This window comes from Trachypithecus francoisi, unplaced genomic scaffold, assembly GCF_009764315.1.
Source record: "Trachypithecus francoisi isolate TF-2019V2 unplaced genomic scaffold, Tfra_2.0 Lachesis_group13, whole genome shotgun sequence".
Classification (NCBI taxonomy): Eukaryota; Metazoa; Chordata; class Mammalia; order Primates; family Cercopithecidae; genus Trachypithecus; species Trachypithecus francoisi.
Window position 1 is genome coordinate 119,481,281 of NW_022681458.1, and position 16,724 is coordinate 119,498,004.

Here is a 16,724-nt window from a genome sequence, read left to right on the forward strand (position 1 = left end):
AGATCAGATGGCTGTAGATGTGTGGTATTATTTCTGAGGACTCTGTTCTGTTCCATTGGTCTATATCTCTGTTTTGGTACCAGTACCATGCTGGTTTGGTTACTGTAGCCTTGTAGTATAGTTTGAAGTCAGGTAGCATGATGCCTCCAGCTTTGTTCTTATGACTTAGGATTGTCTTGGCAATGCGGACTCTTTTTTGGTTCCATATGAACTTTAAAGCAGTTTTTTCCAATTCTGTGAAGAAACTCATTGGTAGCTTGATGGGGATGGCATTGAATCTATAAATAACCTTGGGCAGTATGGTCATTTTCACGATCTTCAGTCTTCCTATCCATGAGCATGGTATGTTCTTCCATTTGTTTGTGTCCTCTTTGATTTCACTGAGCAGTGGTTTGTAGTTCTCCTTGAAGAGGTCCTTTACATCCCTTGTAAGTTGGATTCCTAGGTATTTTATTCTCTTTGAAGCAATTGTGAATGGAAGTTCATTCATGATTTGGCTCTCTGTTTGTCTGATACTGGTGTATAAGAATGCTTGTGATTTGTGCACATTAATTTTGTATCCTGAGACTTTGCTGAAGTTGCTTATCAGCTTAAGGAGATTTTGGGCTGAGTCAATGGGGTTTTCTAAATATACAATCATGTCATCTGCAAACAGGGACAATTGACTTCTTCTTTTCCTAACTGGATACCCTTGATTTCTTTCTCTTGCCTGATTGCCCTAGCCAGAACTTCCAACACTATGTTGAATATGAGTGGTGAGAGAGGGCATCCCTGTCTTGTGCCAGTTTTCAAAGGGAATTTTTCCAGTTTTTGCCCATTCAGTATGATATTAGTTGTGGGTTTGTCATAAATAGCTCTTATTATTTTGAGGTACGTTCCATCAATACCGAATTTATTGAGCGTTTTTAGCATGAAGGGCTGTTGAATTTTGTCAAAAGCCTTTTCTGCATCTATTGAGATAATCATGTGGTTCTTGTCTTTGGTTCTGTTTATATGCTGGATTATATTTATTGATTTGTGAATGTTGAACCAGCCTTGCATCCCAGGGATGAAGCCCACTTGATCATGGTGGATAAGCTTTTTGATGTGCTGCTGAATCCGGTTTGCCAGTATTTTATTGAGAATTTTTGCATCGATGTTCATCAGGGATATTGGTCTAAATTCTCTTTTTTTGTTGTGTCTCTGCCAGGCTTTGGTATCAGGATGATGTTGGCCTCATAAAATGAGTTAGGGAGGATTCCCTCTTTTTCTATTGATTGGAATAGTTTCAGAAGGAATGGTACCTTGTACCTCTGGTAGAATTCAGCTGTGAATCCATCTGGTCCTGGACTTTTTTTGGTTGGTAGGCTATTAATTATTGCCTCAATTTCAGAGCCTGCTATTGGTCTATTCAGGGATTCAACTTCTTCCTGGTTTAGTCTTGGAAGAGTGTAAGTGTCCAGGAAATTATCCATTTCTTCTAGATTTTCTAGTTGATTTGCATAGAGGTGTTTATAGTCTTCTCTGATGGTAGTTTGTATTTCTGTGGGGTCGGTGGTGATATCCCCTTTATCATTTTTTATTGTGTCTATTTGATTCCTCTCTCTTTTCTTCTTTATTAGTCTTGCTAGCGGTCTGTCAATTTTGTCGATCTTTTCAAAAAACCAACTCCTGGATTCATTGATTTTTTTGGAGGTTTTTTTGTGTCTCTATCTCCTTCAGTTCTGCTCTGATCTTAGTTATTTCTTGCCTTCTGCTAGCTTTTGAATGTGTTGCTCTTGCCTCTCTAGTTCTTTTAATTGTGATGTTAGAGTGTCAATTTTAGATCTTTCCTGCTTTCTCTTGTGGACATTTAGTGCTATAAATTTCCCTCTACACACTGCTTTAAATGTGTCCCAGAGATTCTGGTATGTTGTATCTTTGTTCTCATTGGTTTCAAAGAACATCTTTATTTCTGCCTTCATTTCGTTATGTACCTGTAGTCATTCAGGAGTAGGTTGTTCAGTTTCCATGTAGTTGAGCGGTTTTGATTGAGTTTCTTAGTCCTGAGTTCTAGTTTGATTGCACTGTGGTCTGAGAGACAGTTTGTTATAATTCTGTTCTTTGACATTTGCTGAGGAGTGCTTTACTTCCAATTATGTGGTCAATTTTGGAATAAGTGCGATGTGGTGCTGAGAAGAATGTATATTCTGTTGATTTGGGGTGGAGAGTTCTATAGATGTCTATTAGGTCCGCTTGGTGCAGAGATGAGTTCAATTCCTGGATATCCTGTTAACTTTCTGTCTCGTTGATCTGTCTAATGTTGACAGTGGAGTGTTGAAGTCTCCCATTATTATTGTATGGGAGTCTAAGTCTCTTTGTAAGTCTCTAAGGACTTGCTTTATGAATCTGGGTGCTCCTGTATTGGGTGCATATATATTTAGGAGAGTTAGCTTCCTGTTGAATTGATCCCTTTACCATTATGTAATGGCCTTCTTTGTCTCTTTTGATCTTTGATGGCTTAAAGTCTGTTTTATCAGAGACTAGGATTGCAACCCCGCTTTTTTTTGTTCTCCATTTGCTTGGTAGATCTTCCTCCATCCCTTTATTTTGAGCCTATGTATGTCTCTGCATGTGACATTGGTCTCCTGAATACAGCAGACTGATGGGTCTTGACTCTTTATCCAGTTTGCCAGTCTGTGTCTTTTAATTGGACCATTTAGTCCATTAACATTTAAGGTTAATATTGTTATGTGTGAACTTGATCCTGCCATTATGATATTAACTGGTTATTTTGCTCGCTAGTTGATGCAGTTTCTTCCTAGCCTAGATGGTCTTTACATTTTGGCATGTTTTTGCAATGGCTGGTACCGGTGTTCCTTTCCATGTTTAGGGCTTCCTTCAGGGTCTCTTGTAAGGCAGGCCTGGTGGTGACAAAATCTCTAAGCATTTGCTTATCTGTAAAGGATTTTATTTCTCCTTCACTGATGAAACTTAGTTTGGCTGGATATGAAATTCTGGGTTTACAATTCTTTTCTTTAAGAACGTTGAATATTGGCCCCACTGTCTTCTGGCTTGTAGAGTTTCTCCCGAGAGATCTGCTGTTAGTCTGATGGGCTTCCCTTTGTGGGTAACCTGACCTTTCTCTCTGGCTGCCCTTAAGATTCTTTCCTTCATTTCAACTTTGGTGAATCTGGCAATTATGTGTCTTGGAGTTGCTCTTCTCAAGGAGTATCTTTGTGGCGTTCTCTGTATTTCTGAATTTGAATGTTGGCCTGCCCTACTAGGTTGGGGAAGTTCTCCTGGATGATATCCTGAAGAGTGTTTTCCAACTTGGTTCCATTTTCCCCCTCACTTTCAGGCACCCCAATCAGACGTAGATTTGGTCTTTTTACATAATCCCTACTTCTTGCAGGCTTTGTTCATTTCTTTTTCTTCTTTTTTCTTTTGGTTTCTCTTCTCGCTTCATGTCATTCATTTGATCCTCAATCGCTGATACTCTTTCTTCCAGTTGATCAAGTCGGTTACTGAAGCTTGTGCATTTGTCATGTATTTCTCGTGTCATGGTTTTCATCTCTGTCATTTTGTTTACGACCTTCTCTGCATTAATTAGTCTAGCTGTCAATTTTTCCACTCTTTTTTCAAGATTTTTAGTTTCTTTGTGCTGGGTACGTAATTCCTCCCTTAGCTCTGAGAAGTTTGATGGACTGAAGCCTTCTTCTCTCATCTCGTCAAAGTCATTCTCTGACCAGCTTTGATCCGTTGCTGGCGATGGGCTGCGCTCCTTTGCAGGGGGAGATGCGCTCTTATTTTTTGAATTTCCAGCTTTTCTGCCCTGCTTTTTCCCCATCTTTGTGGTTTTATCTGCCTCTGGTCTTTGATGATGGTGACGTACTGATGGGGTTTTGGTATCAGTGTCCTTTCTGTTTGATAGTTTTCCTTCTAACAGTCAGGACCCTCAGCTGTAGATCTATTGGAGATTGCTTGAGGTCCACTCCAGACCCTGTTTGCCTGGGTATCAGCAGCAGAGGTTCCAGAAGATAGAATATTGCTGAACAGCGAGTGTACCTGTCTGATTCTTATTTTGGAAGCTTCCTCTCAGGGATGTACTCCACCCTGTGAGGTGTGGGGTGTCAGACTGCCCCTAGTGGGGGATGTCTCCCAGTTAGGCTACTCAGGGGTCAGGGACCCACTTGAGCAGGCAGTCTGTCCCTTCTCAGATCTCAACCTCCATGTTGGGAGATCCACTGCTCTCTTCAAAGCTGTCAGACAGAGTCGTTTGCGTCTGCAGAGGTTCCTGCTGCTTTTGTTGTTGTTGTTGTTAACTGTGCCCTGTCCCCAGAGGTGGAGTCTACAGAGACAGGCACGTTTCCTTGAGCTGCTGTGAGTTCCACCCAGTTCGAGCTTCCCAGTGGCTTTGTTTACCTACTTAAGCCTCAGCAATGGCTGGCGCCCCACCCCCAGGCTCGCTGCTGCCTTGCGGTTAGATCGCAGACTGCTGTGTTAGCAATGAGGGAGGCTCCGTGGGCGTGGGACCCTCCCGGCCAGGTGTGGGATATATTCTCCTGGTGTGCCCCTTTGCTTAAAGCACAGTATTGGGGTGGGAGTCACCCGATTTTCCAGGTGTTGTGTGTCTCAGTTCCTCTGGCTAGGAAAAGGGATTCCCTTCCCCCTTGTGCTTCCCAGGTGAGGTGATGCCTCACCCTGCTTCAGCTCTCGCTGGTCGGGCTGCAGCAGCTGACCAGCACCGATTGTCCGGCACTCCCTAGTAAGGTGACCCCAGTACCTCTGTTGAAAATGCAGAAATCACCAGTCTTCTGTGTCGCTCACGCTGGGAGTTGGAGACTGGAGCTGTTCCTATTCAGCCATCTTGCTCCGCCCCCAGAGTTTTTCAAGAGACGGGTCATACTTTCTATGTCTTGTGATTTTGCTGTTGTTGAGAGATGGACATTTGAATCTTATAACATGGTAACTCTGGAAACTGGGTTCTCTCCCTTCCTCAAAATTTGTGTTGTTTTTGTTTTTGCATTTTGGTGGGATGTTTCTGTCTTGAGAATCAACTTAAAATAAAATCTTAAGGTCTTTTAGGTTTTTTCTGAGCCTACCTCTTTCCCTGGGAATGCACAATGGCTTTATAAATTTTTTCACATGCATGTTGTTGGTGTCCAAAACAACAGGTACTGCTCTTTTAATTCTCCTGGAATCTGTTCAGTTTTTGGTGTCCAAAACAATAGGCACTGCTTTTTTAAGTCTCCTGAAAGCTGTTCAGTTGATGGAGTTTAAAACAATGGCAAACAGCCTCCATGCCTGCCCCATCAGTGGTCAGAAACAACAATCCATAGTCAGAACACAGAACCCTAATATTTGGAGGACAAGGTCCTTACTGCACACTCTAGCTCCAATGAGCCATACAAGAAACATTGGTTGCTGCCAGCTGGGGATTTGAGATGGGTAGTTGTCACTGTGCTGATGGCTGAAATAAATAAAAAATAGCTAAAATTTTCCAGCCAAACTGTTTACTGGAAGAGATAAACATTAAAATAAACTCCAGAGTTCCAAAATAGTCACTTCAGGCTGTTTCTAACAGTATAGTTGTTGTCTAGGTGGAGAGACAGATTCTGGCTGCTTCTTACTCCACATTTTCCCTTCCATCACTCCTGCCATGTATTAAAAGGACCACTCTGGCTGCTATGTTGGATATGGACTATTTAATAGCAAGGACCAAAGTATGCATACCAATTACAAAGTTATTGAAGTAATACAGGTGAGAGATCATGGTTACTTGTACCAGAGTTGTATCAGGAAGTTGGTGAGAAAATTCAAATTGTGAATATATTTGGAAGGTAAAGCCCATGGATTTCCTAACACATTGAATGTTGGGAGAAAGGCAGAGTGAGAGAGATAAAGGAGATCAAAGTTGACATCAAAGTTTCTGACTAAAACAACTGGAGGGATGAAATTCCCATTAAGATGGATGAAAAATCAGGAGTTTTGTTTTGGCATATAGTTTGAAATGCCTATGCAACATATATGTAGAAATTGAAATCTGAAGTTCAAGAGAGAAGTTTGATCAAGAAGTAGAAATTTGAAAATCATGGAATTTAAAACCATGAGACTAGGACACATCACCATGAAAGTATGTAAGAATGGAAAAGATGACAAAGGCTAAAACCCTGGGGCACTGCAACATTAAGAGGTGAGGAAAAGAGAAGGGATGAGCAGAGTGAACCAAGAGTGACCAGTAAGATAGGAAGACTATCAAGAAACTGTTATGTCCTTTTTTTTTTTTTTTTTTTTGAGATGGAGTTTTGCTCTTGTTGCCCTGGCTGCAGGGCAATGGCGTGATCTTGGCTCACTGCAACCTCTGCCTCTGGGGGTCAAGCGAGTCTCCTGACTCAGCCTCCTGAGTAGCTGGGATTACAGGCATGCACCACCACACCCAGCTAATTTTGTATTTTTAGTAGAGACAGGGTTTCTCCATGTTGGTCAGGCTGGTCTCGAACTCCTAACCTCAGGTGATCTGCCCGCCTTGGCCTCCCAAAGTGCTGGCATTACAGGCCTGAGACACCAGGCCCAGCCAAGAAACTGTTAGGTCTTAAAGAAAAATGTAGAGATTATTTCATGGAGGAGAGAGTGAGCAACCCTAAGAAATGCTTCTGACAAATAAAATGAAAACTTGAATTTGACCATAGGATGTCACCATGCAGAGTTCACTGGTGATATTAACATGAGTGGTTTGGTTGAGTGATGGAAATGAAAACTCCACTGGAGTTGATCTAAAAGAGCATGGGAGGAGAGAAATTGAAGACAGTGGGTATAGACAATTCTTTTGAGAAAATTTACTTGAATAGAGAGCAAGAAATTAGGTAGTAAGTTGTAGGACAGCGTGTCAAGAGTAGGTGTTTTAGAATATGAGAAATGGTATGTATGTTCAGCAGCTGGAAATAACTTCAGTAGAGACTGTGGAATCAATGTTGAGAGGAGATTGAAGGAAGAATTGCTACTGAGAAAATGACCATGAGTAGGTGAGAGGGGATGGAATTAGTGCACAGGTTGAAGTACTGCCTCTTGATAGGAACTTAAAAAGTTCATCTGCATCAAAGAGAGGCAGGCAGAAGCCTTAGCAGAGATACTGGTGATGGTGAACGTGCTTTCTGGTTGTTTGGATTTCCTCAGTGAAAGTAAGGTAAGAGTGAAGACAAGATTAAAGAGAAGACAGGTATGAAAGATTTATTTGGGAGAGTGAGTTGAATAAAGACTATTGTACTATTCCCAGACAGGATTAAGGTTTATTTGCAGTTTACGTCACAAAATTAAAGTAAGATCATCAACACGGCCACATCTTTCTTTCCAGTTACATTCAGCTGCACTGAGAGTTGGATCCAACCAGGGTTGTGGGTTTTGTCAAGTGAGGACAATGAAGCAAAAAAGGGATAAAGGAGTTAAGGATGTGTGCAAGGGGGTGAGTAACCATAAATTTAAGCTGATTACATAGGGAAGAGAGGACATAAAGTAGATGATGGGCAGTGGCAGAGTAGCAGAATAATAGATAAGAGGTCCTAGAGTCAAAAGATTGTTGGAGTTAGTGCTAAAGAAATGAGCTGGAAAGATAGGAGGCATGGCCAGAAAGAGGAATAAATGAACAATTAGGAAGGAGTTACAGTCACTAAAAATGACAAGATAGGGCACAACCCCAAGAGTACATGACTAAGGGAGGGTGAATAGCAGCTCTTTGGAAAGGGTAAGGTTCTGTTTTCTTTCTCTACTAGCACAGAGCTTGGAACGTAGTAGGCACTCATTATAAATCTGTTGAATGAATGAATGAGGAATAACTACCACCTCCCCAGCAGCTCTAATTGAATTCCTGACTTCTCTATTCCATCCATATGCTCTCAATCCAGGATTGGTCAGGCAAAATGGTTTCAGGTCAATGCAAATTAGCACAGGTGACCCTTGGTAGAACTGTGAAACCTGTAAAGTTTTTATTAGTGGCTCTTGCTCTTCTTTCCATGCATTTATAGCACTCTCTTATGCAGAGCTTCTAGGGCCTGGGTGCTTCCACTCTCTCTTGTGCTCCCATCTCCTTCAATCCTCCAAACCTGCTCTGAAAAAGAATAATATTGCCCATTTACACTTCAGTGTATGTCTCTGTTTCCTCTCCTAGAGGGGATGTATGTTTACATCTCATTTCTAATTGAGGGAACATAAGGTTTGGTCCCCTGTGAAAACATTGCAGGTGTCAGGAAGGCAGGGCATGATGTCTGGGATCAGGAGTACTGGTGTTCCTGAAATCAGACCAGGAAGGCTGCAGATTTCCCAGCCTCTGCCCTTTATGGTCCCTGAATTGGGAGTGCTGAGTCAGTGGAAGAGTCTCATAAGAGACCAGTTTGCGTCTCTTTTCTTTCCTATGTTCTCACAGCGGAGTTTGCAGTCCGAATTCTGCAATCCCAGTGTTCCTGGAACCAAGCCGGGTCTGGCTGCATTTTCTCAAGGCCCAATAATGAGAAGCAGACAGACTAGGAAAGAAGGGAATTTATTGCTGTAGCCGGATACAGGGAGAAGGCCGGAGATAATTCCACCAGACCAACCCAAAGTAGTGCCATTTTCTTAGTGCTTATATAGGTTGGGGTTATGTACCTACATGCAGTATAGCATTCACTTAAGTCTATTGATAACTAATTTTATTTCAGCTAGAAGGTCAGAGGCAAAAAATACTTGCTAAGTCCAATGAAAAGGTCCCTAGTGCTTTCAAGGCCTGTATACTATGGTACCCGACTGATTATTTCTGTGTTATCTCCTTTACCGCTTGGTCCAGAGAGCTGCCTTAGGCTCTCCAATGAATCTGTTCAAACAGCTGCCTCGGTTACCTTGAGTCGTCTCAAATTTCATCCACCTGAGACGGGTGCTGGCACTAGGAATATAAGACTGTCTCTATTATTTTGGCTTGCTTTAGGTTAGGAAGAAGCCCATGCAATGCTCCTACTGACCATGTTTCATTTCTAGCTTTGATATCCGGGCACTGATTTCCCTAGGTTTAACTATTTGCTCAATGTTAAGGCAGCTCTGTGGAAATTTGTCTGTGTAACTGGGGTGCTGTGCAGGCCTGTCTGTGTGACTGTCATGCCTGCCTGTCTGTGTGATTGTCAGGGAGAACTGACCTGCCACACCAGCGAGTGTAAGGATCCTCGTCAGGCAAGAGAGGGTGTGGGTGGCCAGTCCACACCTGTCAGTGGGAGGCTGGCACTGTCACTCTCTCATTCCAATGACTCTCAAAAGACAAACCTCTGTGAGTTGGGCCAAGGTCCAACAACAATGATTCTTTTTTATCCTTTAACTTCTGTTTTAATTAACTTTATTGAAGCATGATTTACATACCGTAAAATGCACACACTTCAAGTGTAAAGTTTAGTGACTTTTGTAACTAACACCCCAAACAAGATACAGAACACTTTCCTCTCCCTAGAAGTTTCCTTTGTGTTCCACTGTGGTAGAGTCCCCCTTACTCCCACCCCAGGACCCAGTGGTTCCATTTGCTGACACTTTGAATGAGTTTTGCTTGTTCTGGAAGCCTGTATAAATGGGATCATACGGTATGTCCTGTTTGAAGTCTAGCTTCTTTTGCTCAGCATAATGGGTTCTGAGACTCATTCATGTGGCGTATTTCATTTTACTGCAGACTAGTATTCCACTGCATAGCTAGGACACAATTCATTTGCCTGTTGATGGTCGTTTGTGTTGTTGATTTTCTCTAATTTTTAAATGATTAACACTTCTTGAGCTTCATTAAGTACCAGGAGCTTAGATAAGCCTGGGCACTCACAACTGGCAGGAAAAATGCAGTCAATAGATAGAACTTTTTTAAATGTTTCTCTCTTATACATTCCCTTCAGTCCAGGCTCTCCATCCCTTCTGCTGGTGGACATAGGCAGATGACTGAGCAGATGCGTGGAAGGGACTCCAGAGCGGTCCCCAAGGCTTGGTTCGCCTGTCTGCTGTGGATTGGTTGGTTGGTTTTGGACACATGGGTTTGTGCCAGTAATTTTTATATCATGTGTTAACTTGGGCCCCAGTTTTAAGCTGGAATTGGGTTGCTCAAGGATTCTTCTTGATGATCGGCCAGGCAGCTCACTCACTGAGCTAATTTGGAACCCACTAGCTGATAGGAAATCAGGCTCCACGGAGACCATCAAGAGTAGCCACACTTGCCTGGGACTGCAGCCCCACCACTCCTGTGTGATTAAGCATTGGGAGCCACTTGACTATCACTTCAGAGAATATCAGAACTTGATGTAACTACACTGGGCATTGAGCCCTCTCCAAATGCACATTTAAATACTCCAGTCCAATTATATGCATGCCGCTAGACAAATAAAGCTAGGCCCTGCATTTATTGGACAACTTGGTCTCCAAATGCCACTTCACCTGGGAAGAAACAGCTGGATCTGTGTTCGTGGAGATAAAAGTGTCTGAGTAAAACTTCAGAAGAGACTGTACCATATTTCCTAAATTGTGTGTTTTGTATTTGTAGAAGATTTAAAGGATCTGTAAGGGATTCATTGACAATGTAGTTTTTTTTTTTTTTTTTTTTTTTTTTTGAGGCGGAGTCTCGCTCTGTCGCCCGGACTGGAGTGCAGTGGCCAGATCTCAGCTCACTGTACGCTCCGCCTCCCGGGTTTACGCCATTCTCCTGCCTCAGCCTCCCGAGTAGCTGGGACTACAGGCGCCCGCCACCTCGCCCGGCTAGTTTTTGTATTTTTAGTAGAGACGGGGTTTCACCGTGTTAGCCAGGATGGTCTTGATCTCCTGACCTCGTGATCCGCCCATCTCGGCCTCCCAAAGTGCTGGGATTACAGGCTTGAGCCACCGCGCCCGGCCGACAATGTAGTTTTGTATGACATGCTCTCTTGATATAAAATGCTATTCTATATATAGCCCTTTTGTATACAAATGTACTTACTCATTTATTATTTTATTTGATCCATACATCCACTCTGTGGGCAAACAGGGCAACTCTGGTATCCCATTTTGTAATGGGGATGCTGAAGCACAGAGCTAACGAGAGAGCCGGGACTAGGTAAGCAAATGAGGAGAGTCGTTGCAAGTGCAAAATGGGATTCTGTCTTTCTTTAAGATGTTGCTATTTTGTTCATCACAGAATTTTTGCATTAACTTTGATTTTTTAAATATATTGCACTAAAATATTATTTATATTGATTATTGAATCTTTTGCACTCAAGGGTAGTGAATTACTTGCTTCGTCCTAATCCCTGAGTCTCAGACCCTGCAAGGTGAATGGATTAGCTTGAATCATATAAAGTATCCATTTATTACATATGAAAAACAGATGATAGCAGTCATTTCATATCATTCAACCTAATGGATCCTCCTAGGATGGAGTCAGGAGGCCACACTGCACGTGAGTGCCTCAATTATACTGCTCAATGGTCCTAAGCCTGGTGCACATTAGAGCTCCTTCTGAAATTTTTATTAAAACCAGAGTCTCAGGCTTGCGATGGGAAACTGGCATGTGTGTTATCAAAAAGTTCCTCTACTGCAAACCTCTGTATTGGAACCTCTGGATTAAACCAGAATGAAATCTGTCTATAGTCTGATGCAGAGAGTCTGGATTCAAATTCTGGTGTAGCTCTTTATAACCACACAATTTGAGGCAAGTTGCAAGTTATGAGTGTTGAGCAATGTACATAAACAGTGTCTGGCATAACAGTAAATCCTGGATAAGAATTAATGCTTGTACAAGCCATTACTTTGTGTAGAAGTTCAGAGAAGTAAGTCAATGAAAGTCACACAGCAAGTCAATGAAAGAGTTGAGTTTGGGACCCAAGTCTCTCTGGCCCCATAGCCAGAGGTGAAGTGACTACACTTGACATCCACTAAGTGCTTCCTCTAAGAACAGAGATCCTCAATAATTAGCCCATGACATTTTCTAATAAGTCCCCTCCCCACACCCATGAGAATCAAAGCTGAGCTGACTAGGCAGAGGCAGAGGCAGAGCAGGGAGCTCTGCCAGGCTAAGTGAGCAGGTTCCTTTGCCTGGGGGATTGCCCTCCAATGAGCAAAACCCCTGTTATCTGGTCCTATCTACCCCTCAGACTCTGGCTGGAGCCATCACTTCCTCATTTCCAACTCTCCTCTTTAAATTTTTCTGTCCTGGCTTCTGCTGCTTGTCCTCTGGCGGAACCAGTGACTTCCTGAATGTTGAAATTGTGGGCACCACGGGTGGCCTCTGCTTTTCAGGGCATTGCTAGGAACTCACTTTCCTGAGTTTCATCCCTTTTCACTTTCTGACATACCACAGGCCAAAGAAAGTGACTTAGCCTGGCTCAGCTTCCCCTCCTGCCACCCGTCTTCCTCACCTCTTACATTTCAAATAGGCCAAAAGTCTATGGCTCCCCTATTCCGGGCCGTCGCACCTCTGAGAGGCTGTGCCTTCCCTCCTTCCTCCCTGGGGGGCCTTTTCCTCATCTTGATCTGGATCAGTCCCCCATTATCCCTTTAAGCCCAGCTCTGGTATCTCTTGATTCAGATGATAAAGCTTTCTGTCATATTTCTGCCCTGTCTCCCCTGCCTCCAAGCACTTCTGTCTTCTCAGGAACATCAACCTTTGCCGCACTTCACAGCAGCTTTCTGGAATCTGGTTGTAGCCGCATCCATCTTGCATGCTAGACTGTGAATATCTTTAATGAATAAAAGGCCATTTCTTCATCTCCTTGGCACCCAGCAGGCTCGCAATGTCTCCAGTGATAATAATAACAACATGACCATAGTGTTTATTACCTAATACTTCCATCCTAGCCACCTTACATGATTTAAGGCTCACAAAATTCGTATCTTCCTTACTTTCACAAACAGAATAGTGAAATGCTCAAAGCTCAAGTGACTTGCCCACTGCCAGACAGCTCCTATGTGGAAGATGTGGAATTTGAAGCCAGGCATTCTAGCTCATAGTGTCTGTGTCTTAACCGCCATGCTATACAGCATCCCTGGTAGAGATGCCTGCCAGGAGGGAGAGAGGGAAGAGGTTACTTTCCTTAAGGAGTCCAGATCTCACTGGGGCCTGGACAAGGACACCTGTAACACATGTACACATGTGCACACATGTGTACACACACACACAGAGAACACGGGAAAACTACAAGAAGAAATACTAAGTGCTAAAATATGTGGTTCACAGCAGTGCTTCTCAAACGGTAATGTGTATATAAATCACCTGGGGATCTAGTTAAACTGTAGATTTGGATTTGATCTGATGGGGTGGGACCAGAGACTCATTGTTAGAACAAGCAAATTTGCATTTCTAACAAGTTCTCAGGTGATCCTGATACCGCTGGTCCGTAGACCACATTTTGAGCAGCAAGGATGAACTCTAAAGGTTGAAGCAGGTCAGAGAAGGGAGATTTCACTGTGGGCTGGAAAGGTCCTGGGACAGTGAGCTGAGTCTGGGCCCACGGCAGGGCTTGGTTGGCTCTCTCTGGGGCCATCCAGCTTCTGGGTCTCAGGGACCTGGGAGCGAGGGGGTGATTTCAGAGGCCCGTAACTTGTGCCCCAAAGCCTCCTCCATCCCCCTTAACAAGCAGCAGCACTGTGTAGGAGATTCACATGTGAATAGCCCGTGTTTGAGAAATGTCCAATCCTGATCATGTCAGGAAACATTCTGCAAATTCCGAAATCAGAGCCAAAGGGAAGTGCTGCGAGGTTTACAATCAGCTGTAGTGGTTCTATGGGAAGGATCTTTCTCCGAGTGGTTCCTCTTGAGGGGAGCATTTCTGCTGGCTCCAGGACTTTGGCCATCTATAAAGCTTGGCAATGAGAAATAAGAAAATTCTCAAGGAGGACGAGCTCTCGAGTGAGACCCAACAAGCAGTTTTTCATCAAATTGCAATGGAGCCTTTCGAAATCAGTGGTAAAGTACTATTCCTCAATAATGGAATTGATCAGAAATGTAGTCTTTCTGCTAGCGAGATACGAAAATAGACAAGTCAATAGAAAGTCTGGGTTTGGCCTGTTGCTGCATTTTGCACTTAACCATCACTAATATGTGTCTGGAGTGCTTCAATTTGGAATTTCTGGAATGCTAATAATAGATGCTGTATCTTTAGCATATAATCAGGTTTTTCTTAGCTTCACTATTGTTTTAATCATATTTAAATATTTTCCCTTGAAAAAATGCCAATGTTTATTAAATGTCTCCTTTTTTTATGAGTGTCTTATTCTGACACACAGGTTGGATGATACAATGAAAACGCAAAACAGGGCCACTGAAAGGGGACCACAAAACTGAAGTCAAGCATAACAGTTTTCAAAACACAGCTTCTTTAAAATTGTTTAAGGGGATTTCTGTTATAACTGATATGCTGGTCAGGAAACATTCTGAATTTCATGTTGACTGAAATATGTTCATAGTTTCATAATTAGTTTGTCTTAGGTTAAACTCAGGTCTGTAATAGTCAGTCAACTCTGTCGTGTTTATTTTCTCACTCAGTGTTCAACAGGTGATGCATTTTTAAAATCTAGAATTTGTAGCATTCGAAGTCATGAGTGGGCTTGCATTCCATACATGATCTCTGATTTCCTAGTTCTAGAACATTCTCTTGGGATCATCTTCCAAGTTGATCAATCATTTCCACTCCCAGGCTTTGCTGGAAGATGTCTATGCAGGAAAATTGGTGGCTCTGTCTCCTGGCCAAAGTATCCTTCTCATCCCACACCTGTCTGTCCAGGTTCCTGCCTGGAATTTTTATGGGTACAAATATGAAGCGTCTGGGGCTCTGCCTCTAGGAATTTACAGTGTAATAACAGAGAAAGGCATGAGTGCTAATGACTATAATAATCATTGGCTATTTAGAACTTCTCAGAATGTAACATTCTGGATATGTAGAATGTATCATGACTGTTGAAGAGACTGAAGATGTTCAAGCATACTCAGCACCTATTTCCAGCAAGGCACTGCACTCAGTGCCAAGGAAACAGGCTTGAATAAACATAGCCTCTGGCAGGAGGGGACAGGGGACAGGGTGAGCTGCCCATGAACTGACAATTTCCATGTTGTGACTGAGACTTCCACAGGACATGATGGATGGATCTAACCGAGTGTAGGGCCCTGGAGGGCAGAGCTGACACCTCTTCCAAAGTTTAAAGGATAAAGGGGATCCGTTAGAGAAAGAAATGAGTGCCTGGGGCAGGGGTGGGCGCCACATGTTTGTATTGTATTCACAAGAAATATTTGGAGAAATATAAATAATTCCATACTGTTTGGCCATAATTGGGAGGGAAAGACCAGTGGGGACTGAGGCTGGAACCAAAAACATTGACTTCATCTTGAAGTCAGTGGGGAAGCGGGAAGGGGGCGATGTGGGACTGAAAGACACTAATGTGTATGTGAGGTTGCTCTTTGTCCTACATGGGAATGGCTGGAGAGAAGCTGAGGACAGAGAGGAACTTGGCAGCAAGAGGTGATGAGGGGCAGTGGATGGAAGGCAGGAAAAGAGAGGAATGCTCTGGAGAAACCCTGGAAATCAGATCAATTGGACTACAATGGCAGGACAGGGCTGGGGAGGAAGACACAAGAGCTAAAGGTAAACCCCAGATTTCTGACCCCGGTTGTGTGTGTCACCAACTAAAAATGTAACCAAACCAGCACAGGAGGATTCCTTGAGCCCAGAAATTTCAGACCAGCCTGGGCAACATAGCAAGACCCTATCTCCACCAATAAAGAAATAAATAATTTAAAAGTGTCTTACCAAAACACCAAAACTACTCTAATTTGGATGAAACATTTTCTTAAATGCATTCACAACATCCTGCCTCCTAATACAAAGATTGTGGAACATATGACACTTCCTAGAAGAGTGCCATTATGCAGGTAATCACTGTGAGGCTCTGTAACACAGTGACCCCTCAGGGCCGGCTCTAGGCACCTTATTTATTTTTTGTTTGCTGAAGATTTATTTATTTAGGCCATATATAGTTTTATTTTCTTTTGAAAATACACTGTCTTCAACTTCCCTCATTTGGTTCATGAAAAACAGCACTGAAAAACATTTCTAATGTCATTTTCCCCATTTATTTTTCTCTATTGTTTGTATTGAAATATAAAATGCTGCTTTTCCCTGATGACAAAGTATTAAACCAGTTTATTATTATTATCCAAGGATACCGGACTAGGAAAGTTTTAACCACATGCTGAAGAAAATTTTAGAAGTGAGTTTGGGAAACTTTTGGAATATAACTTTCATTTTTTCTAAAATTAATCTAAAAACATGATGATGAGTATAAATTTCACAGTATACCCTCTAGAAGCACAGTGCACCTTGCCTCCCTCTTTCCTGACATCACCTCCAGCCTCCCTCATTAGAACAAGCCTCCTTCATTCTGCACTAGAATTAAGGTGCTCTTTCTTTTCTTTCTTTTTTATTCTAGCTTTTTAGAATTGTGATTAACAATACAAACTGCATATATTTATGATGTACACATGATGATTTGATATGTGTATCCACTGACAAATGACCACCACAAAGACTGCTTTAGTTTCCTGAAGGGACTTGACATAGGGTGGGCTTCTGTGGCCCTCAGGGTCCCACACAATCCCAGGTCACTCCTCAGAGCCATAGAAACTGCTCTTTTGCCCCATCATCCACCTCAACAACGGAACATTTGGGCTTGAATGAGAGGATTTACCTGTTGACAATATCTTTCTGGGATGTGTCTCTTTCTACCTTTTTGAAAATTAGCAACCTGTGTCTCACTTT

The 16,724-nt window shown here is 42.7% G+C and overlaps 1 protein-coding gene across 3 annotated transcripts in view; it reads left to right on the top strand.

Moving 5' to 3' along the window:
• The first annotated feature begins 13,647 nt into the window (after nucleotides 1-13,647).
• The window catches only part of MARCO (macrophage receptor with collagenous structure), a 60,066-nt gene continuing 56,989 nt past the window's right edge, over nucleotides 13,648-16,724 (top strand). For all 3 annotated transcript variants that reach the window (XM_033231736.1, XM_033231737.1, XM_033231738.1), the window contains exon 1: nucleotides 13,648-13,879. In XM_033231736.1, the coding sequence (XP_033087627.1) occupies nucleotides 13,783-13,879 (97 nt within the window). In that variant the 5' untranslated portion in view covers nucleotides 13,648-13,782. The remainder of the gene's footprint in view (nucleotides 13,880-16,724) is intronic.